The sequence below is a fragment of the Lissotriton vulgaris genome, chromosome 8, assembly GCF_964263255.1.
Source record: "Lissotriton vulgaris chromosome 8, aLisVul1.2, whole genome shotgun sequence".
NCBI classification, from domain to species: Eukaryota; Metazoa; Chordata; class Amphibia; order Caudata; family Salamandridae; genus Lissotriton; species Lissotriton vulgaris.
Window position 1 is genome coordinate 574,364,876 of NC_141696.1, and position 20,247 is coordinate 574,385,122.

Consider the following 20,247-nt stretch of genomic DNA (forward strand, 5'->3'; position numbering starts at 1 on the left):
TGGCAAAAGGGTTTGAAAAAATGACAATGGATCTGCACCTTCAAGTCCTTCAGCCAGGCCATAAATGCGTATATTATTACGCCTATTTCGGTTTTCCAAATTTTCAATTTGTTGTTTAAGATGCTGAATTTCTCTATGCATGCCTGGAACCTGATCAGTAATTACCTTAACAGAATCCACACTTTGTTCAGGATCTTCGACTTTTTGTTCGGTATTCAACCAGTTATCCTCAAGGCTCTGGACACGAGAATTTGTTTCTACCATGTAGGGCTTGAGGGAGCGTATTTCTTCTAGTAAAAGTTCCATAGAAATTGAAGAAGAGAGATTCATTGGTGGAGGAGAATCCGTCTTTAATCACATTTCAGAAGCAGAAACAGAGGATATCTTAGTGGTCTACTTGAATCTGGAACGGGCGTGATAGAAGATGTACCACCAGCAGTCATAACAGACTTAAGAATTGCCTCCTTCATATTATTTTGCTAAACACTGAAAGGGTTGTGGTCCTCTATTGACACACCATCAGACTGTTTAGCATTATTGCGGTTGAAACGAGGCATTTCCATCCAGCAGTGTGCAGAAAATAGACCGTCAATGACAAGAGCACCAAAACTGCGTTGGTATGCACTCAATATAGGTAAAGTGAAGAAACACGCAGAGAGCAAATGAAGATCAAGAACTATATTGCAAATAAACTAGGCTTTTGCACCGTTTATGTCAAAAGGCAGGCAGAGGCATAGAGAAAATGACAAGAAAAGCCCAAAAAATGAAGAAAATCTTAATCTGGATGTGAATTAGACATAATTCTGTGGAGAAAACTGTTTTTGGACATCAGGCTGGAAACGGCTGGAGCGAGCGGAAAATACAAAATGGTGGCTCCGGCTCCTCATTGAGCTGCGAGCAGCAGTTAAAGGAATAAAAAACACAGCCAAGGCTCACCCAAATCGACCAAAAACATACCCAGGGGTGCAGGACACATTCCCACACATGTTGCCACCGTCAGTTGGTCCGATGTATTGTAATAGATGCCTGGAGAATTTTCGGTGCCTCTCACCGTCATGGAGCTCCTGAATACAGCGGCCATCCAGCGCGCGCTCAAGCCACCATCTTTACAAGGTTGATATGAAGATCCAGCCAGAAAGTGGCAGCAGAACAAAAGTATTTGGATATATAAAGGTATGAACCAGAACAGCCAGTGTTGAGTAGCGTGCATGTTTTCTAGATTCACATGATGCACATTAATCTGTGGTCTAATGGAAGGACTCCAATATACATCTTAATAGCAGTTTTTTGGGGTTTGCCACAATTTCCAATAAAGTATCCACTTTTTCAAGATTCTGGTTATTACCATCTACAGGAACCAAAAACATAATTTCAAGACCATAATTCCAGGATGCAGAAATAAAGTAGCAGGGCAATATAGTTTGTTGCAGAACAGAGAAGTCATACCCTTTCTTCTACTTTTTCCTGCTCTAATGACTTCTGACTTTGAGTTTTTGAGGGATATAAAAATCTCTCAATTAGGAAGTTTTCTGTGGTTTTCAACTATTTATTTTGGACTGGTTATCAACAGCACATCATTTATAGCAAGGTTCACACAACAAGCAAATATATTTCTCTCCTTTAAACCCCACCTTCAGAAATTTCAGGACTACGCAACTGTACAAAATGTTCAACATAGTATTTTCAGGCTATGAAGGCACAAAGGCCCTCATGTATCAAGCAATTTTACAGTCCCTAAGGCTCCGACTCGTAAAATTTGAACTTTTCTGCCAGCAAAATGGCATTTTTTACTCACCAAATCCAAATAAAGATTAGGTAGCATGTTGCTGATTTTCACTGATTCGCTAATTAGGTTTGGGAATAAATGCAGATTTAGTATTGGAAGGGGCATGTTAAGGGCATCCCTTACAGATACTGAATCTTTAAACTATGTACTAATGTTTTAAAACTGAAATCCAGTCGCAAAACATTAATAATGTGGTAAACCATTTGCAAATGGGAAGAGGTTACCAATGTTCACAAAAATGCTTTTTATGACCAGGCAGTAGTGAATCAATAGCCAAATATCCTCCTAATCAATATATGCACATCACAAATCAATTGCATGATACCTAGGGTTTTCTAACTCCTCTAATGTAATAAATAAATCACTTATGCTATAATCCTAATTTAGGTTCTTTATTTCTAAACAATTTTCAAATAATTAATTTAATTTGCAGAAATACTGAGATGTAATGCATGGCATTGCTCATCTTAAGAACACAAGGCTAAAACCTTTTATCTTAAACAACAAGAATCTTAACCTAGCATATGGAATGGTTTTCCTCTGAAGAGGACTTGTGGAAAACGGCTTAAACAATTGACTAACTATTTTTTTAAGTTCAAAAGAATTTTATTTGATAATAATAAAAAGATAAAGACAGGTGTCAAAACAGAATACAATGGAATACAAAGTTAAAGACTCTTAAAAGGACATAAATGTACAAATGCATTTGCAATAAGAAAGAAATGTGGGTACAAAGTGAAAAATAAGGAAGAGAGACAGGAAAAATGCATGAGCGTAAAATATGGCAATCATAAAAACATTGGGAAAATTTAAGAGAGTGATACAGTGAAGGATAGATGGAATGTATCGAGCGTTTAGGGGGGTTTGGGAACTTCTTGTTGTGGGGGCAGTGGATGAAACAGACGTTTACTGCAAGAGTCCAAATAAAGTGTAACTGACTAACTATTAAACGTAGTTTTCCAGAGCAGAGAACTATTTACTGAAAAATGTTTCAACGCTTCATCGGAGGCAGTAAGCACTATAGATAGATAGATAGATCAGAACAGATCAGAACTTATGGCCCCATTTCATAAGGGATATGTTCGGCTTGAAAAAGCTTTTCACTGGCTATCACCCCTTTATTGGAATTTTTCAACTTATAGTTAATATGTTAAAAACCAAAGTACATGTTTCAGATCGTGGCGTTTTGTTGGCTAAAAAAAGCCAGTAATTTCTGAAGATGTCATGCTTGGTATGAGCCCTCTTGCCTACATAGTGATAAGGAATATGTTTAACTATATCACTTTCTTTTTTTGTGGGCAGGTAACCCATGCTTTCCAAACCCTTGCCAAAATGAAGGAACGTGTATGCAAGTGAATGATAATTATAAATGCGTTTGTGTAAACGGAACTCAAGGTGGAAAGTGTGAAACAGGTAAGCATTTTCAATTTTTGTTTCCATTCTGCTCATCACTCTAGTGCTTCGTTTTATTTGTAATGCTCTCGGGCTGCTGTAGCTTGACGCTTCCTTGGCCTAGCATATCTGCTGGCATTGACGACTGTACATGTACAGTCATCAGGGGCTGTATCATCGACCTTTGTAGCGCCAAAGCCGACAACGACTGTTGTAATGACCTTTATTGCTAAAGGGAATTCATTTAACCCTACCCTTCTCTGAATTAGAGCTTTTTTTTTTTAGACACCACAGCTCAGAAATAGCAAGAGGCAAACTCTGCTCATTGTGTCAACGGTGTGCTATCGGAAAATAAGCACTAATTCGCTGAATTATCGGGTTAAATGAATTGACTTTACGCCCTGCATTCACACAGAACAGGTCTTCGGCTCTATGCTGTACCAGAAAAGTCCATGATGATACAAGCCCAGGGGCAGCGCGCAGAGCCCGAAGTCTGTTTTTTTTCTGATTTTTTGTGCACCTGCAGCAGGCAAAGTAAATTCAATGAACCCAGTGTAGAGATTCATTTTTAGGGTTTTTAGAATTTCAAACGCTCCAGATACAAACAACGGCCATGACTCTGTGCTGAGCCAGCGCTGCTCATCATGATACCACCCTTGCATAACAAATACAGCTTTCCATGCTGGAGCAGGTGTGCATCCTGTGGATCATGAGAGCAGGGCTCAGTAAATCTCCAGTGCAGAGTGGCAGAAGTATGACTCGCCTGCTTTTCCATGAGTGTGAGCAAATGTAAGGTCTTAGGCTCCCTCAGTGAGTTCCCAGAACAGCTCAAGGGGCATGGGCTGCATGAAAGCTCAACTCATAAAATCGCTCCCCATCTCACAATGTAACATTGCTCTCTCTCTCTGCAGAATACTACTTTACATCAAAGAAGTAAGTGGATACTGAACTACAGAAACAAGATGTGTGTCCTCCTTAAGTCTTTATAGGAAAACTCACAGCAATAGCGGGTTTAAATTCACCTCCTAATCAAAGACTTTAAGGAGGAGCACCACTTCCCACTGGGTCGATGAAATCATGACTTAAAGGCTTATAATCACCAACTCAAGCGCCGGTAAAGTTCCTAACAGTCTCCATCCAAGAGGGTTTGAGGAGATATCAGTGCCAGAACGTTGGTATCTCCACAGCAGTTGAAGTTTTTAAGAAAACTTTGGGAATTTTGGCTGTAGCTTTTTGGTTCTTGCTGGCAACAGCGCCAAGATGCCCTCTGGCATTCAAGCGCTATAAGAATCTAAAATCAAATAAAAAATCAACTAGTCAAGTGCTAAAAAATTGGCATAATTAATTTTTCTTTTAAATGTTGAATTCAAGGATATTCTTAAGCAACAATAGTTGTTTAAACATGGGATTCAACAATAAAGGTGACAACAGGCAACTTAACCCAAGAGACATGAATAACTCACGAGTGCATCACAATGAGCAGGCCAGAATCCAGAGGAAGCCTGAATGAAACAATTACTTACTGGCAGTCTTCATTACCCAACATCCTTCCTCCCTGTCCCAGTCATTAAATTAATGAGTGTGTACCAAGTAATAAATTGCACCAACTTTAGAAAAGTGCACAGAAACACTATTTATTAGCATGCATAACATTGTAATTGTAAATTGATACTTGTATAGCGCACTACTCACCCTCAAGGGTCTCAAGGCGCTTGTACGAATACCACTGTGGAACCCATCCTGGCTTTCCCTGTGAGGCGTCCACTCCTGGGCACCCCCAAGGTGGAGGCCAGGCATCCTTAGCGTTGTGGGGGCCGTTGTGGAGATTAAGCAAGCTATTGCCCAGAGTTGCAGAGTGGGACTCCATGATTGGAATAGGCACCGAGGCGAGAATTATCAGGTCCGTGGAAGTTTGAGCCCAAGACCCGCCGAGGCGGGGAATTGAACCCTGGTCCCGGGCTAGACCTCTGCATCAGGGTCTGCCGCTCTAACCATTGAGCCACACTTCTCCTACATTTACCCCATTTCTGTATCCAAAACAACAGAATCAAGATTTCTCTCAGTGAAAATAGCCAAATCACAATCATATTGGGAAAAAAATACCTAAGGGGTTGATAAGGTTACTACCCTGCACATTTTAAGCAAAGAAGCCCCACCCGACCCATCCCAGGAGACTGAAACCGCCCATGTCAATCTGCCAAGGATATTCTAAGGACCACACTCAGCTGACCTATAAGCCTAAGTAATAACTCCTTTTACTCGTCCATTCAAAGTGGGCTGCAATACTTTTTAACCTTTGTTGACTGCCCCAATGAAACAAATAAAAAATTAGGCAGCCTAAATGGTTTTGTACTTCACAAATATACCAATAGTTTTTTTCTTGAGTCATGAGTAGAAGGAACTTCTGATTCAAAAGAGGATGGGAAAACTGGGAGAACTATCTCCTGAGAAGCGTAATGTCTTGATGATACCTTCAGAACAAACTTTTGGATCTAATCAAAGAATGACCATGTCCAAGAAAAACTTCAAAAATGATAAGTATTCAAAAGAGCAGACATCTCCCACAATCTTCTGGCAGAAGTAATAGCTAAGAGAAAAGCTACCATTTCCGACAAGCACTGTAAACTTGGCTTCTCCAAAGGTTAAAATAGAAGCAGTTACAGGCTCCTAATCACTATTGCTAAATTCCAAGATGCATATAGATTGCTGTTTGGGTGGAAAATTCTGGACTTTAGCGCTACAATTGTCAGGGCCCAATTTAGTTGTGGCACATTCCTCGTAAATGGCTACACCCAAGAGCCATTGTAGAGTTGAGTGTGAAGAGAGATGGAGGGTTGTGCCCTCTCAATTAGTCAACGTCGGTATGGAATAAATGTCATACGTTTCACTGATGTTAATCAAGTGCTTGGTTTTTATTTATGTTTCCATAAATAAAGTGCAGACAGAAATGTCCCTTTTGTTCCTGGACCGCAGAGACGAGGCACTTTACTGTCAGAGGAATAGGAAGATTAATTGTTATAACAAAGCTCTGCCTTGAAAAAGCCCACGGCCATTGGGCCACCAGGGTGAAACACGTGCCGGCTTTTCTCTTCACCATTTCTGTCTGCACTTTATTTATGGAACTATAAATAAAAAACAAGCATGTGATAAACATCAGTGAAACGTATGACATTTATTCCAAAGCGACGTTGACTAATTGAGAGGGCACAACCCTCCATCTCTCTTCACATATAAATTCCAAGATGCAACCATATTTTGAATAGTGACTACTTGGGTCTAAGGGCCAGAAGTACAAAATTCTTATTTTGCATTTCCGAAATAGCGATTTCCTAGGAATCGCTATTTAGGAAATGCAAAATGATATGTAAAAAATTTGTGATTTCCTAATAGCAATTCCTACGGAGTAGGATTCGCTATCAGGAAACCGCAAATAGGAAATGCTATTGCATTCCCATCTATGGACCAAATAGGAAATGGTTTAGATCTCTTAATTTGCGATTTCCTAATAGGAAATTGCAATTTGGGCAATCCGTAACCAAGGGTGCCTCTGGCTTTAAGGACCGCTGGAGGCCCCCCAAAATCCATAGTGCATATGTAAGTGCACATATGCCCTCGTTTTTAAATGCATTTTTTAATTTTGCACATAGTTACCATTGACTTTGAGGTGATGGCAATATTCTTTCCAAAATGCCCAATTTGCATTGTACGTGTGCTTTAGGAATCACAAATAGGTAATCCCTATTTGCTTTTCCTAAATTGCAGTTACAATGTGCGATTTCTACCAGGTTGTTTGCATTTCTTAACGGGCAGAAATTATGATTCGTACATCTGGCCCAAAACTCTTTAGAAAGTTGGCCGCTAAAGGAAAAATCATAGATAATTGATGAGGTGAGCTTCTGAAAGCCCTGATTGTAGCCCACTGAGCTTTAAGGGTGGAGGGAGATAACCCCTTCAAAAAGCCTTCTCTTAAGAAGTCAAAGTTCAATAAAGGATAGATGGAATACTGTGCTGGTGCTTTCCCAGACCCCCAATGTTTTTTGTATGATTTCAATTTGGAGGGGTTTCTAGACTTTTGTGTCTGCTTGCCCACTTGTCCTGAGTATCCTAGCTTTACCAGACCTAACCTTTCAATTTCCAACCCTCTAAGTTTAGTCTCTTGAGAACCTGAAAATTGAGAGAGGGAAACTGAAAAGTGGAGGGGGAGTGAGAGGGAAATAAAACAGATCCCCCACGGCATCTCCAAGATCAATTGGAACTACAGGCGTCTTGGCCTGAATGTTGCCCGCAAAGTCACTAGAAGTTTCGCCTTCAGAATTGTCTGCAGCACCCTCGAGAGGAGAAGAATTGGAGGGAAGGCATACAGTAGACGTGTGGTCAAGAAGTAGAGAGGGCATTCATTGCAAAAACTTGAGGACACCAGGTCTCCAAGCAGAAGTGAGGGAGCAATGCATTCATCTGGGAAGGAAACATATCTATTTTTGGGGTCCTGAAGCAACTGCATAGCTGTTGGAAGTGAGAGAGAAAAAGAGAGAGAGATAGAAGTCATAGACAAAGGCATATCGTGACTAAACTCGTCCACTTGAAAATTTGCATTCCCCTGAATGTAAACTGCTTTCACTGCCCAGGAAAAGATATTGGCTACTAGGTTGTTGAAACCACACATTTTCATCCCTCCCTGACAGTTCAGATACAATCTGGCAACCTGATTGTCTTTTCTGGTTACCAGATTCACACCTTCTAGGCAGGAATGGAAACTTGAATGGAAAGTCACTGGAATCATGCTCTTGAAATTCTGAGATGCCTGGTCCCAATGATCCAAGAGATGATTCAGTACAGGTTTCAAATTATCGGGCCCACTGGACTATTGCTGTGGTTGCTGCCATTAGCCTTTGAACCCTCAACCAAGCCCAGGAAGATGCTTGCTTCTGTGTCAACAAGCTTTGAAGATGTGACTGAAGAGAAATTACCGATCTCTGAAAGGCTTTCTTCAACTGGGTGTTAAGGATGACATCTTTAAAAGTCACCCCCTGTGACAGCACCAGATGAGATTTCTTGAGTTTGGTGAGCCAAGCCAGATTGGAGAGGAAAGAACAGACTGTCTCCACATTCTGCTGTGCCTTAGAGAAGGAAGAGGCACACAAAAGCCAATTGTCAAGTTAAGGAAATATACCAATGCCGTTTAACAGTAATGCAGCCACCGCCAGGGTCAATACCTTTGTGAACATCATTGGATACGTACGCAGGCTGAATGAAAGTGCCTGCCAGAAAATCTCCGGTTGATATCAATGGTATGATGTTCTACAATTTCATAATTCAGACGGCTCCTAGGAGACTAAACTTGTTCAGTTCCTTGAGATGGAGAACTGGACGATAAAAACCATCACATTTAGGGATCTTTGGCTCGAATTCCAGCAAGGAACCCTGACTTCTCTGTTGGTTCAGGAGGGAGGGACTCACTCTTTCAGTTCCACTCTGATTCACTCTAATTTACTCAGTTAGTCTCAGTTAGGGATTGCCATGGCCATTAAGCGGTGCTATCCGTGTGAGTGGAAGGCCGTTAAACTCCCAGGGTGTGAAAGTGCTCTATTTAAAATTTCGGTTAGCCACCATTTTACCCTTTCCGGCCTGCTAATTTACCGCACTCCGGGGTGTGACTCTGCTTTCAGGGCTGCTCTCCCTGATCTCATTAGCTCAGAGGCATTAGGATGTGCCAATTTCAATGTCATCGCAGACCTCAACCTGCATCTTGATTGTAAGTCTTTGCCCTCTATTAGGAGCTTTCTGGCCGATCTTGAGGCCTTACAGCTCTCCCAGCTGATCACCACCCCCACACATAGAGATGGTCACATTCTTGACCCTTTTTTTACGAACTTAGAGGGAGTTAGAGCTCTTGGTTCTACCCAGCTGGTCTGGACAGACCATATGCTGGTGAAAATATCATGCCCTATGTCTGATTCCCCTTTTATACCGCAGGATAGACTGGTTCTTAAACGACATTGGAACAAACTAAGACTGGAGGACTTTTATCATCTGCTTGAGGAGGCTCCTCTAGCTCCTTTTACTGAGGTCGACCGTGGATATGACTCCTTCTGTGAGTGGATCTCTGGGGCCCTCGATTCTTTGATCCCCTTGGGTTGGTCCAAGTGCCATCGGAAGGAGCCTAGCCCATGGTAAGATAGTGCCTTAGCATCCCTCAAAAGAGCCTGTAGACAGGCCGAGAGATCATGGAGGAAATCGTTCGCTCCTGAACTGAAGGCTTGCTATCTTGCTAAGATTAAAATCTACCATAAGGCGGTATGTAAAACACGAGCAGCCTTTTATGCCCATGAGTTTCAGAATAACTCGAACCCTTCAAAACTCATCTTTAAGGTGTTAAAGGATCTGATGGCTAAGAGGGCATCTGCGGCTAATATATGTTCGGATTCCCACTGTGAGGGACTGGCCTCCTTTTTCCGCGAGAAAGTGCAAGCCATTTATCGAACTTTTCCAATGGGCTCTCCAACTCTGGAGCGGGTCAGCCGCACTTTGGGAGACAGTGAGTGTCTTACCATCTTGCCTCCCTTATCTATGGAGGCCTTTGACTCTCTTAGCCTCAAAATCAAGTCAGGATCCCCGGCAGACCCGCTGAAACCAGCCCAACTTAAGAATCTGGAGCCGCTCTGCCGCACTCCTGTGCTTTCCTTGATTAACCTGTCTCTTTCCTCCGGGGTAGTTCCCGTCAGATGGAAGCAGGCTGTAGTCACACCGATTTTGAAGAACCTTGACCCTCTTAAACCTGAAAACTATCGCCCCATCTCATTACTTCCTTGGGCCACGAAAGTTGCGGAGGCCCATGTGAACGCCATTCTTTCAGACCATCTATCTAGGGCTAATATTCTTGACCCTACTCAGAATGGGTTCCGTGCGGGCCACAGCACGGAGATGGCCATTCTTTCTATGGTCGAACATCTGCGTTCGGTGCTTGATGCGGGTCGGACGGCGGCGCTACTGTTACTAGATCTTAGCGCCGCGTTCGACACGGTCTCGCACAGGATTTTACTTCAGCGACTTGAGGAAGTGGGTGTCTCGGGCTCCGCCTTATGCTGGTTTCGATCTTTTCTTGCTGATAGATCATTCCAGGTGGCGATCCCGCCTGGTAAATCGAAATTTCATCCGCTAGATCTGGGGGTCCCACAGGGGTCATCGTTGAGTCCCACTCTTTTCAATCTTTACGTGAGACCGCTGGCTGCGGTCGTCAAGCAGTGGGGCCTGATGATGGTCTCATATGCAGACGACACGCAGCTGGCGGTCACACTGAGTGGGGACTCAGACATGGAGGCTCCCAGATTCTGTGACGGTTTACGGGCAGTGGCTAACTGGATGAATTCCAACTGTCTCCAGTTAAACACCAAGAAGACTGAGATTATGGTAGTTGGTAAGCAGGTGGAATTGTGGGGTGACAAGTGGTGGCCTCCTGTATTAGGTGTGACTCCTTCGCCAGCATCAGAGATAAAAAATCTGGGGGTATGGCTTGACCCGTCCCTCAGTTTTGTCTGTCATACCAAGAAGGTGGTGGCTTCTTGCTATGGCATTATCAGAGGACTTAGACCGATCCTCAAATTCTTTGATGAATCCACTAGACAACTGGTGGTTCAAGCATCAGTGTTGTCTAGGTTGGACTACGCCAGCTCTCTACTGGCTGGGATCAATCAAGCAGAACTCTCTCGGTTGCAGCGAGTCCAAAATGCTGCAGCCCGAGTGGTGATAGGCCTGCCAAGGCGCTGCTCGGTGTCTAAATCCTTGCGCTCCCTACGTTGGCTCCCTGTGCACCAGAGGATTAAATTCAAGGTCCTTTGCCTTGCGTTTAAAATTCTCAAGGGTACGTCTCCTCAAATCTTGGAGAATTTGCTTACACCTTACGCTCCTCCGCGTACCCTTAGATCCCTGGGTCAGAATTTAGCAGTGGTCCCGCGTTTTAGATTGAGTAGAGCTGGTGGCCGCTCTTTTCGCGTTCTGGCAGCAAGTTGGTGGAACTCTCTCCCTATGCATATCCGGCTCATCGATGAGCTTCTCCAGTTCAGACGGGCCATCAAGACCTTTTTATTTGTTTAGCTCTTTTGCTGTGGTCTATTCTTCTGAGTTTCTTTAGTGTTGTGTTGTGTTTGCCTTGTCAAAGCGCCAGGACGCCCCTTTGCTGGGGCAGCTGTGTGCGGTATAAGTAAAAATAACATAACATAACATAACATAACATTCCGTTTCAGTCAGTCTAACTCAATCTCACTCAATCACTCCCGATCTCACTCAGCCCCACTCATTCTACCTCAATCAATCTCACTCTGACTCATTTATTACTCAATCTCACTCTGACTCCTCTAGTCTCACTTGGTCTCACTTGTTTCCACTTAGTGCTACTCATTCTGACTCTCTCAGTTGCACTCCTTACTTCATTCTCTAACTCATTCAGTCTCACTCTTTCTCCAACTCACTCAGACTGTGACTCACTTAGACTCACTAACTAAGTCTCATTCATTCCTAGTCAGTCTCAATCATTTTCCCTCATTCTCAGTCACTCAATCTCACTCTGAATCTGATTCATTCAATCTCACTGACTCACCTAGTCTCAATCATTCACATTCATTCCTATTCAGCCCAACTCATTCGGTCTCACATGTCTGAAATCAGTCTCACTAATTTTCACTCATCATATATAACTTTATTCGCTCATTTGTACAAAACACCATCAAAGTATACAAAGATAAAAACATAAATAAATATGTGATTAAAATAGTATTAAACCATTGTAAACACAGGTGCAAATGACAGCTCAAATCAAATTAAAAACAAACGTATGAGAATACATAAATTCATTCAGCCTAGTCAAACTAAAAGGGAATGCTATGCAACCACCAGTCATTTCGGGTAATAAACCATATGTACTACGTGATATTTTGAGATACATGTACAGCATGTGGAGGGAAAGAATTAAAAAATGACTTCGTTGCTATACTAAAAATTGTTTGCGAATTAGCCATAAATAAAATAAAAAACGACTAAGGACAAAAACTATTGGCCCTGAGGTAACTACTTTTAAAATCCTAAACGGAGTGTGGTGCTGCCTTGCACCTAGATTTAGGCATAAAGGTCGAATCCATCTCCTGCGCAACTGCCAGTATTTAGTACAAAAAAACAAGATGTGTTCTTCAGTTTCATTGACTTCGCGGCAAGCCAGGCAAAGACCTAAAGCTAGGCCAGTCACCTCTTTCCCCGGGAATTTCAATAGCAGATTGCCATGTCTAAACCTAGTATACAAACTTTTAGCAAAAGGGCGTGGAATCAGGTCAAGAAAGGGTTCAAACTGAGAGCTAGATTTAATGTTTAAAAAGTTAGTTGTTAACTGTCCACTTCTTTGATTAATAGTATAATTTTTCCCTACTGCACTCCAGTATGTAGCTTTGAGGGTCAGTATATAACGGTTAGTGGCCCTTTCTGGGTGCTCCCACAAATCCGTCAGGTTCAATAATTTGCACCACTTAGCGATATGTCTGAACCAAGGTAGTTGTTTTGCCCCATTCAGTACTAGGACCTCTGTGATGATGTACAATAATCGATTAATTGTGGAGTGGTCCATAGGCGCAGCTAATATATTAGTTGTCTCAGGGCTGCTAGGTCACCTATTCTTTTTATCCCAAGATCATAAAAGAGTGGGGTGAGCGGTGTTGTAACAGGTAGCGAGATGAGAGCCCTTGCAAAATTATTCTCACAAATTGTTAAATTATTTCACAGAGATAAATCCCCGAATCTCTGCTCCATAGAGGGCACCACTTTGGGCTTTTGCAAGATAAATTTCAAGGGCCGGTGAGAGGGGTTGGGTATATGATTGTTTTAAAAATCTTAATACTGAGTTAGATCTTTGGCATAGTATTAGAGAGCTCTTCCTCAGCTGATAATGTTATGTTATGTTATGTTAATATTATTTTTATAGCGCACAGATGCCCCAGCAAAGGGGCGTCCTGGCGCTTAGACAGGTACTATAACATAACACACAAGATGAGAAAAGAAAAAGGGGGGGGCGACTACTCAGAGACAGGGAACAAGAAAGTTTTAATAGGACACATGAAGGTGGACAGGTCATTCAGAGCTCGGATGTGCACCGGGAGCGAGTTCCAAAGCCCCGCAGCAAGCACCCGGTATGAGCGGCCACCCATTCTGCTGAGTTTAAAACGGGGCAAACTGCCAGGTGGAGAGCCTCTGATCTTAAAGATCTCAAAGGGATGTAAGGGATAATCAAGTTGGTAAGAGCTGGCGGCGAAGAAAGTTTCATGATTTTAAAGGCAAGACAGAGCGCTTTAAACTTAATTCTCTGTCTGACCGGTAACCAATGGAGGGCCGAGATGGTGCCTGAGACAGAACAATGTCTGGGAAGGCCAACAATGGCCCCCGCCGCGGCATTTTGAACCCTTTGCAACCTGGATGCCTCAGCCTGGTTTACCCCTAACATCAGCGCACTTCCGTAGTCCAGCCGGGACAAAACCGAAGCTTGGACCACGAGCTGCCGGGTGGGAGGGTCGAAATATTTCAAGACCGGCCTTATGCCACGCAAGATACCGTAGCAGGTAGCTGCAACCTTCTTCGTGTGGCCTGTGAAAGTGAGCGCGGGATCCAGCCAAATTCCTAAGTTTTTCACTTCGGAGGCTGGGATAGGAGTGATACCCAGCTCTGGAGGCCACCACTGGTCTCCCCATAGCTCAACATGTTTCCCCAAGACCAACACTTCAGTTTTGGTGGCATTCAACTGTAAGCAATTGGTACGAAGCCAACTTGCTACTGCCACAAGTCTAGCTCGGAATCTGGGGGCCTCCACTTCAGGATCTCCACTCAGTGTCACCGCCAGCTGCGTATCATCAGCATATGAGGTCATCGTCAAACCCCACTGTTTGACGACTGCAGGTAGCGGTTTCACGTAGAGGTTGAACAAGGTGGGGCTCAACGAGGAGCCCTGTGGGACCCCCAGGCCCAAGGGATGAATAGTGGATTGGCAGGGTGGTATTGCCACTTTAAAGGTTCGATCTGAAAGAAAAGATCGAAACCACTGAAGAGCGGTACCTGCTACTCCAGCTTCCTCTAGGCGCTGAATCAGTATATGGTGGGACACAGTATCGAAAGCAGCGCTCAGATCTAATAGCAGGAGCGCTGCCGTACGTCCGGAGTCAAGCACCAGGTGTAGATGCTCGATAATATGGAGCAGGGCGGTCTCGGTACTGTGTCCTGGCCGGAAGCCATTTTGACTGGAGTCCAATATCTGATTACGGGCAAGGTGATCAGACAAGATCGAGTTAACATGGGCTTCGGTAACTTTAGCAGTCCAAGGCAGAAGAGATATAGGGCGGTAGTTCTCAAGCAACAAGGGGTCAGAATTAGCCTTTTTCAAAATTGGGGTAACTAACTAATCCCAACTAAGCATCTCATTTAAACCTATGCCTAAATATTTAAAACTTTTTACCCGCTCCAATGGTTTGTGTAAAATCTTAACCTCTCGTATACCACCCCATACTTTTCCGAACACCATAAATTTAGTTTTGGAGGTGTTCAGTTCCAGTTTCCTCTCTTTGCAAAAGCACAAAAATGTATCCAGTAGTGCCTGTAAAACTATGGGAGTTGTAGCTATCAATAGAGAGTCATCAGCAAAGAGCAAGATGGGGACTTTTGTGTCGATCATCATAGGGGTATCATTCTTTCAACTCATTAGATAGCTAACCACATCATTAATGTACAGGGAAAACAGTGTGGGGGCGAGAACACACCCTTGGCGCACCCCATGTGGAATCAGAATCCTCTCTGTCAGTTCCCCATTTTCCCCCACCTGATCTGGGCGTAATTGTCCTTGTGCAATCTAGCAATCATAGACACCAAGTTTTCCGGGGCTCCTTGATCAAGCATGGTCTTCCACAGCAGATTACGCGGAACCAAATCAAATGCGGCTTGCAGGTCTACAAATGCTACATAGAGCTGCTGTTTCCTAAGTGGCATGTACTTCTATGTCAACAGGGAAAACCTGAAGGCTTGGTTGCACATGCCTATTTTTGCACGGAAGCCCGCTTGAGCAGGGGACAATACCATGTTAACATCCATCCATTCTGGGAGTTTGTCTAAAACTTGTCTGGCAAAAATCTTCTGAAGATTATCAAATACACTAATAGGTCTACTAAAGCAGACTCTGCCAGGGTCGAGGCAGGGTCGAGGCAGACCTACCATCACTCGCTGCAACACTCGCTCCTGGGGCCCTGATGCTGCGTGTTTCCCCCGCCGCCGTTGCTTGCCACACTGCACGGCCGCTGTGGGGGGGAACTACAGCTCCCAGCCAGCACAGCGACTGCGACTAGCACCGCCCACTTCCTGTCATTGCACCCCCGGAGGCGCTTATACTGCGGCAGCTTCCTCCGCGTCACGGACGTGCGCGGGCGGCGCCGGGCGAAGCCCGGGCAAAGGGCGGGCTGTCTGTGGCCGTCCGGGGACGGCAAGGGACAGGACCGGCCACCCCCCTAAGGTGTTCATAGCAACATGGGTAAGCGGAAACTGCAAGTATCCTTGAATGGAGGGAGTGTAAAGGCTAAAATCCCACGTAACTCTGCTAGTATTATCTCCTATCTGACTTCCACCGTAGGGATCTTAAATAAGGAAATAGAAAACACAGAACGTAAACTGGGTTTGGACAGTAACAAAACTCTACTACAGGAGCTGACGCCAAATGTCAGTACATCATCCAGGCATGTGCCCCTGGAGCCGTTGATTGTAATCGAGCCCCCAAAGACCACTATACCATCTGACTCTATTACCCCTCCGGGTCCTGCCCCTGCCCCTGACAATTGTACTAATTCTGTAACCTTGAGTGAGTCCATAGGGGATGAGCCAGTAAAAAAACATGATAAGAGACATTACGAAAACACGAAGCGGAGGAGCATTACCCAGGTGGAAAAAGGTCCGATAACACTGGCCCACCTTGAAGGAACTATTAAGGATATGGTGGAGAACATTTTCTCAGAGAAACTAGAATCCGCATTGACACTGATAGCTAAAGATATTATTGACACTCTGAATGAATGTCTAGTAGGGATCTTAAAAAAATTTGAGCGCCTGAATGCTTTTCTGTTAGCAAAAGATCAACCCCATAATACGACTGAATGCTCTCCTCAGCCATTAACTGGGGCCCTAAAAGGCCGAGAACATGGGAGGGGGGTAAAGAGTGTATTGACATCTTCCATTAGGAGCCAAAGCCCAGCCACATCCCATAGCAAATTAGTATTGCCTAGGGAAGGCAATGGCACCAAGGGTTCGCTCTTGGGCTCAGGCCCCAAGAGCCCTACTTTCCAAATGAGGGCAATGAAGAACGGGAGGGTTACCACAAAGGCAACAGTCCCGGCATACCAACCCACCATTAATCTCCCCCTGAAGCCTCCCCCCTAGTTGCAATACTAGTTAATGTCCCCCCTTTGGATGAGGGTGAGGTAAAACTTCAGAATCTCTGTTAACATTTATTAAGAATTGGTGTAATGACAACTGCACGGGAGACAATATGATCTCCTCTAGTATCATAATGGGCAGACGGGTGGGGTGGCTGGGTCACACAAAAAAACACCTGAAGGGAGATTGCCTCATTGTAAATTTCAATAACCCTGCTGAGGCATCTCGCCTTCTTTGGGACGCCTCAAACATAAATATTGAGGAAGGTGGCATAAGAGCCCTCCCTTGTTTGTTTTTTACCCTCGTCCCAACACTAGTCACAGGCAGCAGAAAGCACAACAGGTTTGGAGCAGGAGTGATTCAAAGTGGTCCATCCCAAATACCCCAGTACAACCGGTTAGAGATCAACTACTTAGCTGGATAAGCCATAAAACGGGATTATTACCTAAACCCCATAACGTATCTAGAAGGGAACCCAGGGAGGTGCTGACTCTACAAAACCGATTCTCCCCTCTGGCCCAGTTGGATGAGTTAGATTGACTGAATGGCTCGACTAGCTTGCCCCCAAATACTTCTCAGAATAAAGCGAGTTATATTGAGGGGCTGAGGGAGACGGTTAAAGTGTTAAGCTGGAACATCGCAGGGCTACGTACAAAAAGTGATGACGATGTTTGGTTAAACTTTGTGAAACAGTATGACATTGTAGCCCTTCAAGAGACCTCGGATAGAGAGTGTAAGTTCTGGATCACAGATTACACATCATACTTTGTTCCTGCCTGTCGCTCTGTGGCAGGGAGAGATAGAGGAGGTTTGATGCTATTGGTATCGGTAAATATAGCAGGTTCAGCTAAAATGTTAGATTCTATCTCCCCTAATTACCAGATAGTGGAAGTTAGTCTGACCAATAACACCACTCTTTTACTAATCAATTTTTACAATTCCATGGTAGGTGAGTGTTCAAATGAGCATCTCCTTTCATTGGCAACATTTTTAAAATCATATATGGAAAGTCAAACCACTTTTGTTTACTATATTTTGATGGGTGATTTTAATGTCCACTTGTGTTACTTAAACTGTCAGTACGAAGATAGTGAAGGCCCTCTTAATTCATCCCCCCAACATTTCAAACATACCTCAAAGGGGGAAGCTCTCGAGGACCTCCTTTCGACCACTGATCTGTATGAACCTGGGTTCTTTAATAGGAATGACCGGGTGGTGACATACAGAGCCAGGGAGAGTGAATCAATTATAGATTATATATTCATATCCCCGGGCCTCTTAAGTTATGTAACTTTTTATATTGCCATACCCTCTACGTTCAGCGACCATAACCCAGTGGTGTTGGAGCTGGATTATGGTATTTCCTTTTTTACCAAAATGACCACCACAAAAGCTGTAATTGAGGTTAAACCTAAAGACCAAGGGAGGAGGTTAAAGTGTAACAAAGTAATTCCCGATGATTTTTTTAATACTATTAGCTCGAAAGTGGGTGCTGAACTTAATATATGCTCTGACCCCTTAAGTCGGGGGGGGTGTAATTGCTTCTTATGAAGCAATTTGTCCCCAAGTGGCAAAACAACTCACAGCTAATAACTGGCCCAAATTAACTCCTGTAAAGGGCTGGTTCAACCGAAACTGCTCTAGAGCTCATAACCTGCTCATGCGGGCCCTCAAAAAGATTCCCCGGGACAAATTACAAGTCATGCAGTTAAGAAAAGCTTACAAATCCACAGTGCAGGCTCGCAAAAATGAAATTAAAAAAGACGCCTGGGCAGCGCTGATGGACAAGGCAACAATGAGGGATAGTTCCAAATCTTGGGCCATAAATAATAACCCGCTGTTTACTGGCACAGAGAATGGTATGTTAGAAATCAATATCTTAGAAAAGGACTGGTTAAACCATTTTGAGACAATCTATGATAGTAATTTGGAGCTTGAAACCTTTGAGGGCCCTCCCATTAACCCGACCTGGCTGCCACAGTCATTTCCTAATAAGGAGGTAGAGAAGGCGATAGAGGGCACAGCGGGCCATAAGGTCCCTGGCCCCGATGGTGTGCCCTCCGATTTGTATAAGGCTAAACCCAAATATTGGGCCAAAATACTAACAAATGTTTTTAACACATCAGCAGTAACTGGGTTCCCAGCAACATGGTCCTGCTCAACTATCATTCCTGTGTTTAAAAAGGGCCAAAGGGGGGACCCCAGATGTTATAGGCCCCTATCCCTACTAGATTCTTCAATCAAAATTTTAGGGAAAGTTATCTTAGTGAAAATAACAGACTGGGTTGTAAAGAATGATATTTTATCAAACCCCCAATATGGTTTTTGAGCTGGAAGAGGCACGGAGGATCAGTGCCTCAATTTACATTTAATTATAAACAAATACACGGTGGCAGCCAAAGGATCAATCTACCTGGGTTTCATGGATTTGTCCACGACCTTTGACCTAGTTAATAGGTCAAGGCTGTGGACCATACTCCTGGACCTAGGGTTGGACTGTCCACTGGTGTATTTCTTGTCTGAGCTACACAGGGATCTGTATGCGACAATAAGAATGACACATGAGGGGAAATGCACAGCTGGGTTTAAGTCAGGCAGAGGGGTGCGCCAAGGGTGCATCCTGGCCCCTATGCTATTTACCTTATATATTAATTCCCTGGAAGACTCACTGGTAAAGGCATCCCCTGATATTCCGCGTATGGGAGGAACACCCATCCCAGTACTCCTATACGCAGATGATGCCGTTTTATTGCCACAGACACCTCTTGGGCTACAAAGACTATTAAATTCCTTTGGCAAATTTATGAAATCCCTGGATCTAGTAATTAATAACGGAAAATCACATGTTATGTCACTGGGCTCGAGTAAGTACAGCACTAAAATCTTCTATTGTAATGATTCTGCGATCTCCAGAGTGAAAGTATTTACGTGCCTGGGAGTTGTGTTCGACCACAGAGGTACTTGGGTCCCACAACTTACCACCAAAGTTAATGCGGTGAGAAAATCTTCTGCTGCAATCTTAGGTTTTGCTAAGCGGATAGTGGGGAAACCGTGTGAAGCAATTTTATCCATTTACAAAGTGGGGCTGGCATATGGGGGTACAAACAACCTGAGCCTATCCAGAAAGAGGAAAATAAATTCCTTTGTGCCCTCTTAGCTCTCCCCCAATCAACAGCTACCTTTGAAGTCCACCAAGAGCTAGGGATGGGCTATATCTCAGACATTATAAGCATAGCCCCTATTCTACTATGGATAAAAACATGGTTGAATCCTAGACTCACTCTGAATCATGAGATTATAAGAGACTGCATGAAACTAGAGAAAGCAAAGGAAATCCGGTGGCTGTCTTTTATTAAAACAACTACCAGGGAACTGGGGCGCCCGGAGATCTTTACAAACCCGGAGGGTCTGTTAAAAGCTGACATAAACTGGGTCAAAATTAATTTTACTAAGCTTAGAGAGCAGGAGCGGGAATATATGCAACTAAATAAACCTACGGTTAGGGCACATTTCCTATTAATCTCGTCTCTATCTATTCAACCATACCTTAGTACCATAACGGTCCCTTTTAATCGATGGTTGATAACGAAATTCCGATTTAATCAAATTCATTTGTTTTTATCTGATCCTAA

At 43.7% G+C, this 20,247-nt stretch overlaps 1 protein-coding gene across 2 annotated transcripts in view; it reads left to right on the plus strand.

Annotated features, from left to right (window-relative positions):
• The window catches only part of LOC147697737 (coagulation factor X-like), an 824,358-nt gene that overhangs the window by 185,321 nt on the left and 618,790 nt on the right, over positions 1–20,247 (plus strand). For both annotated transcript variants that reach the window (XM_086934412.1, XM_086934411.1), the window contains exon 5: positions 3,089–3,199. In XM_086934412.1, coding sequence (XP_086790538.1) covers positions 3,089–3,199 — 111 coding nt within the window. The remainder of the gene's footprint in view (positions 1–3,088; positions 3,200–20,247) is intronic.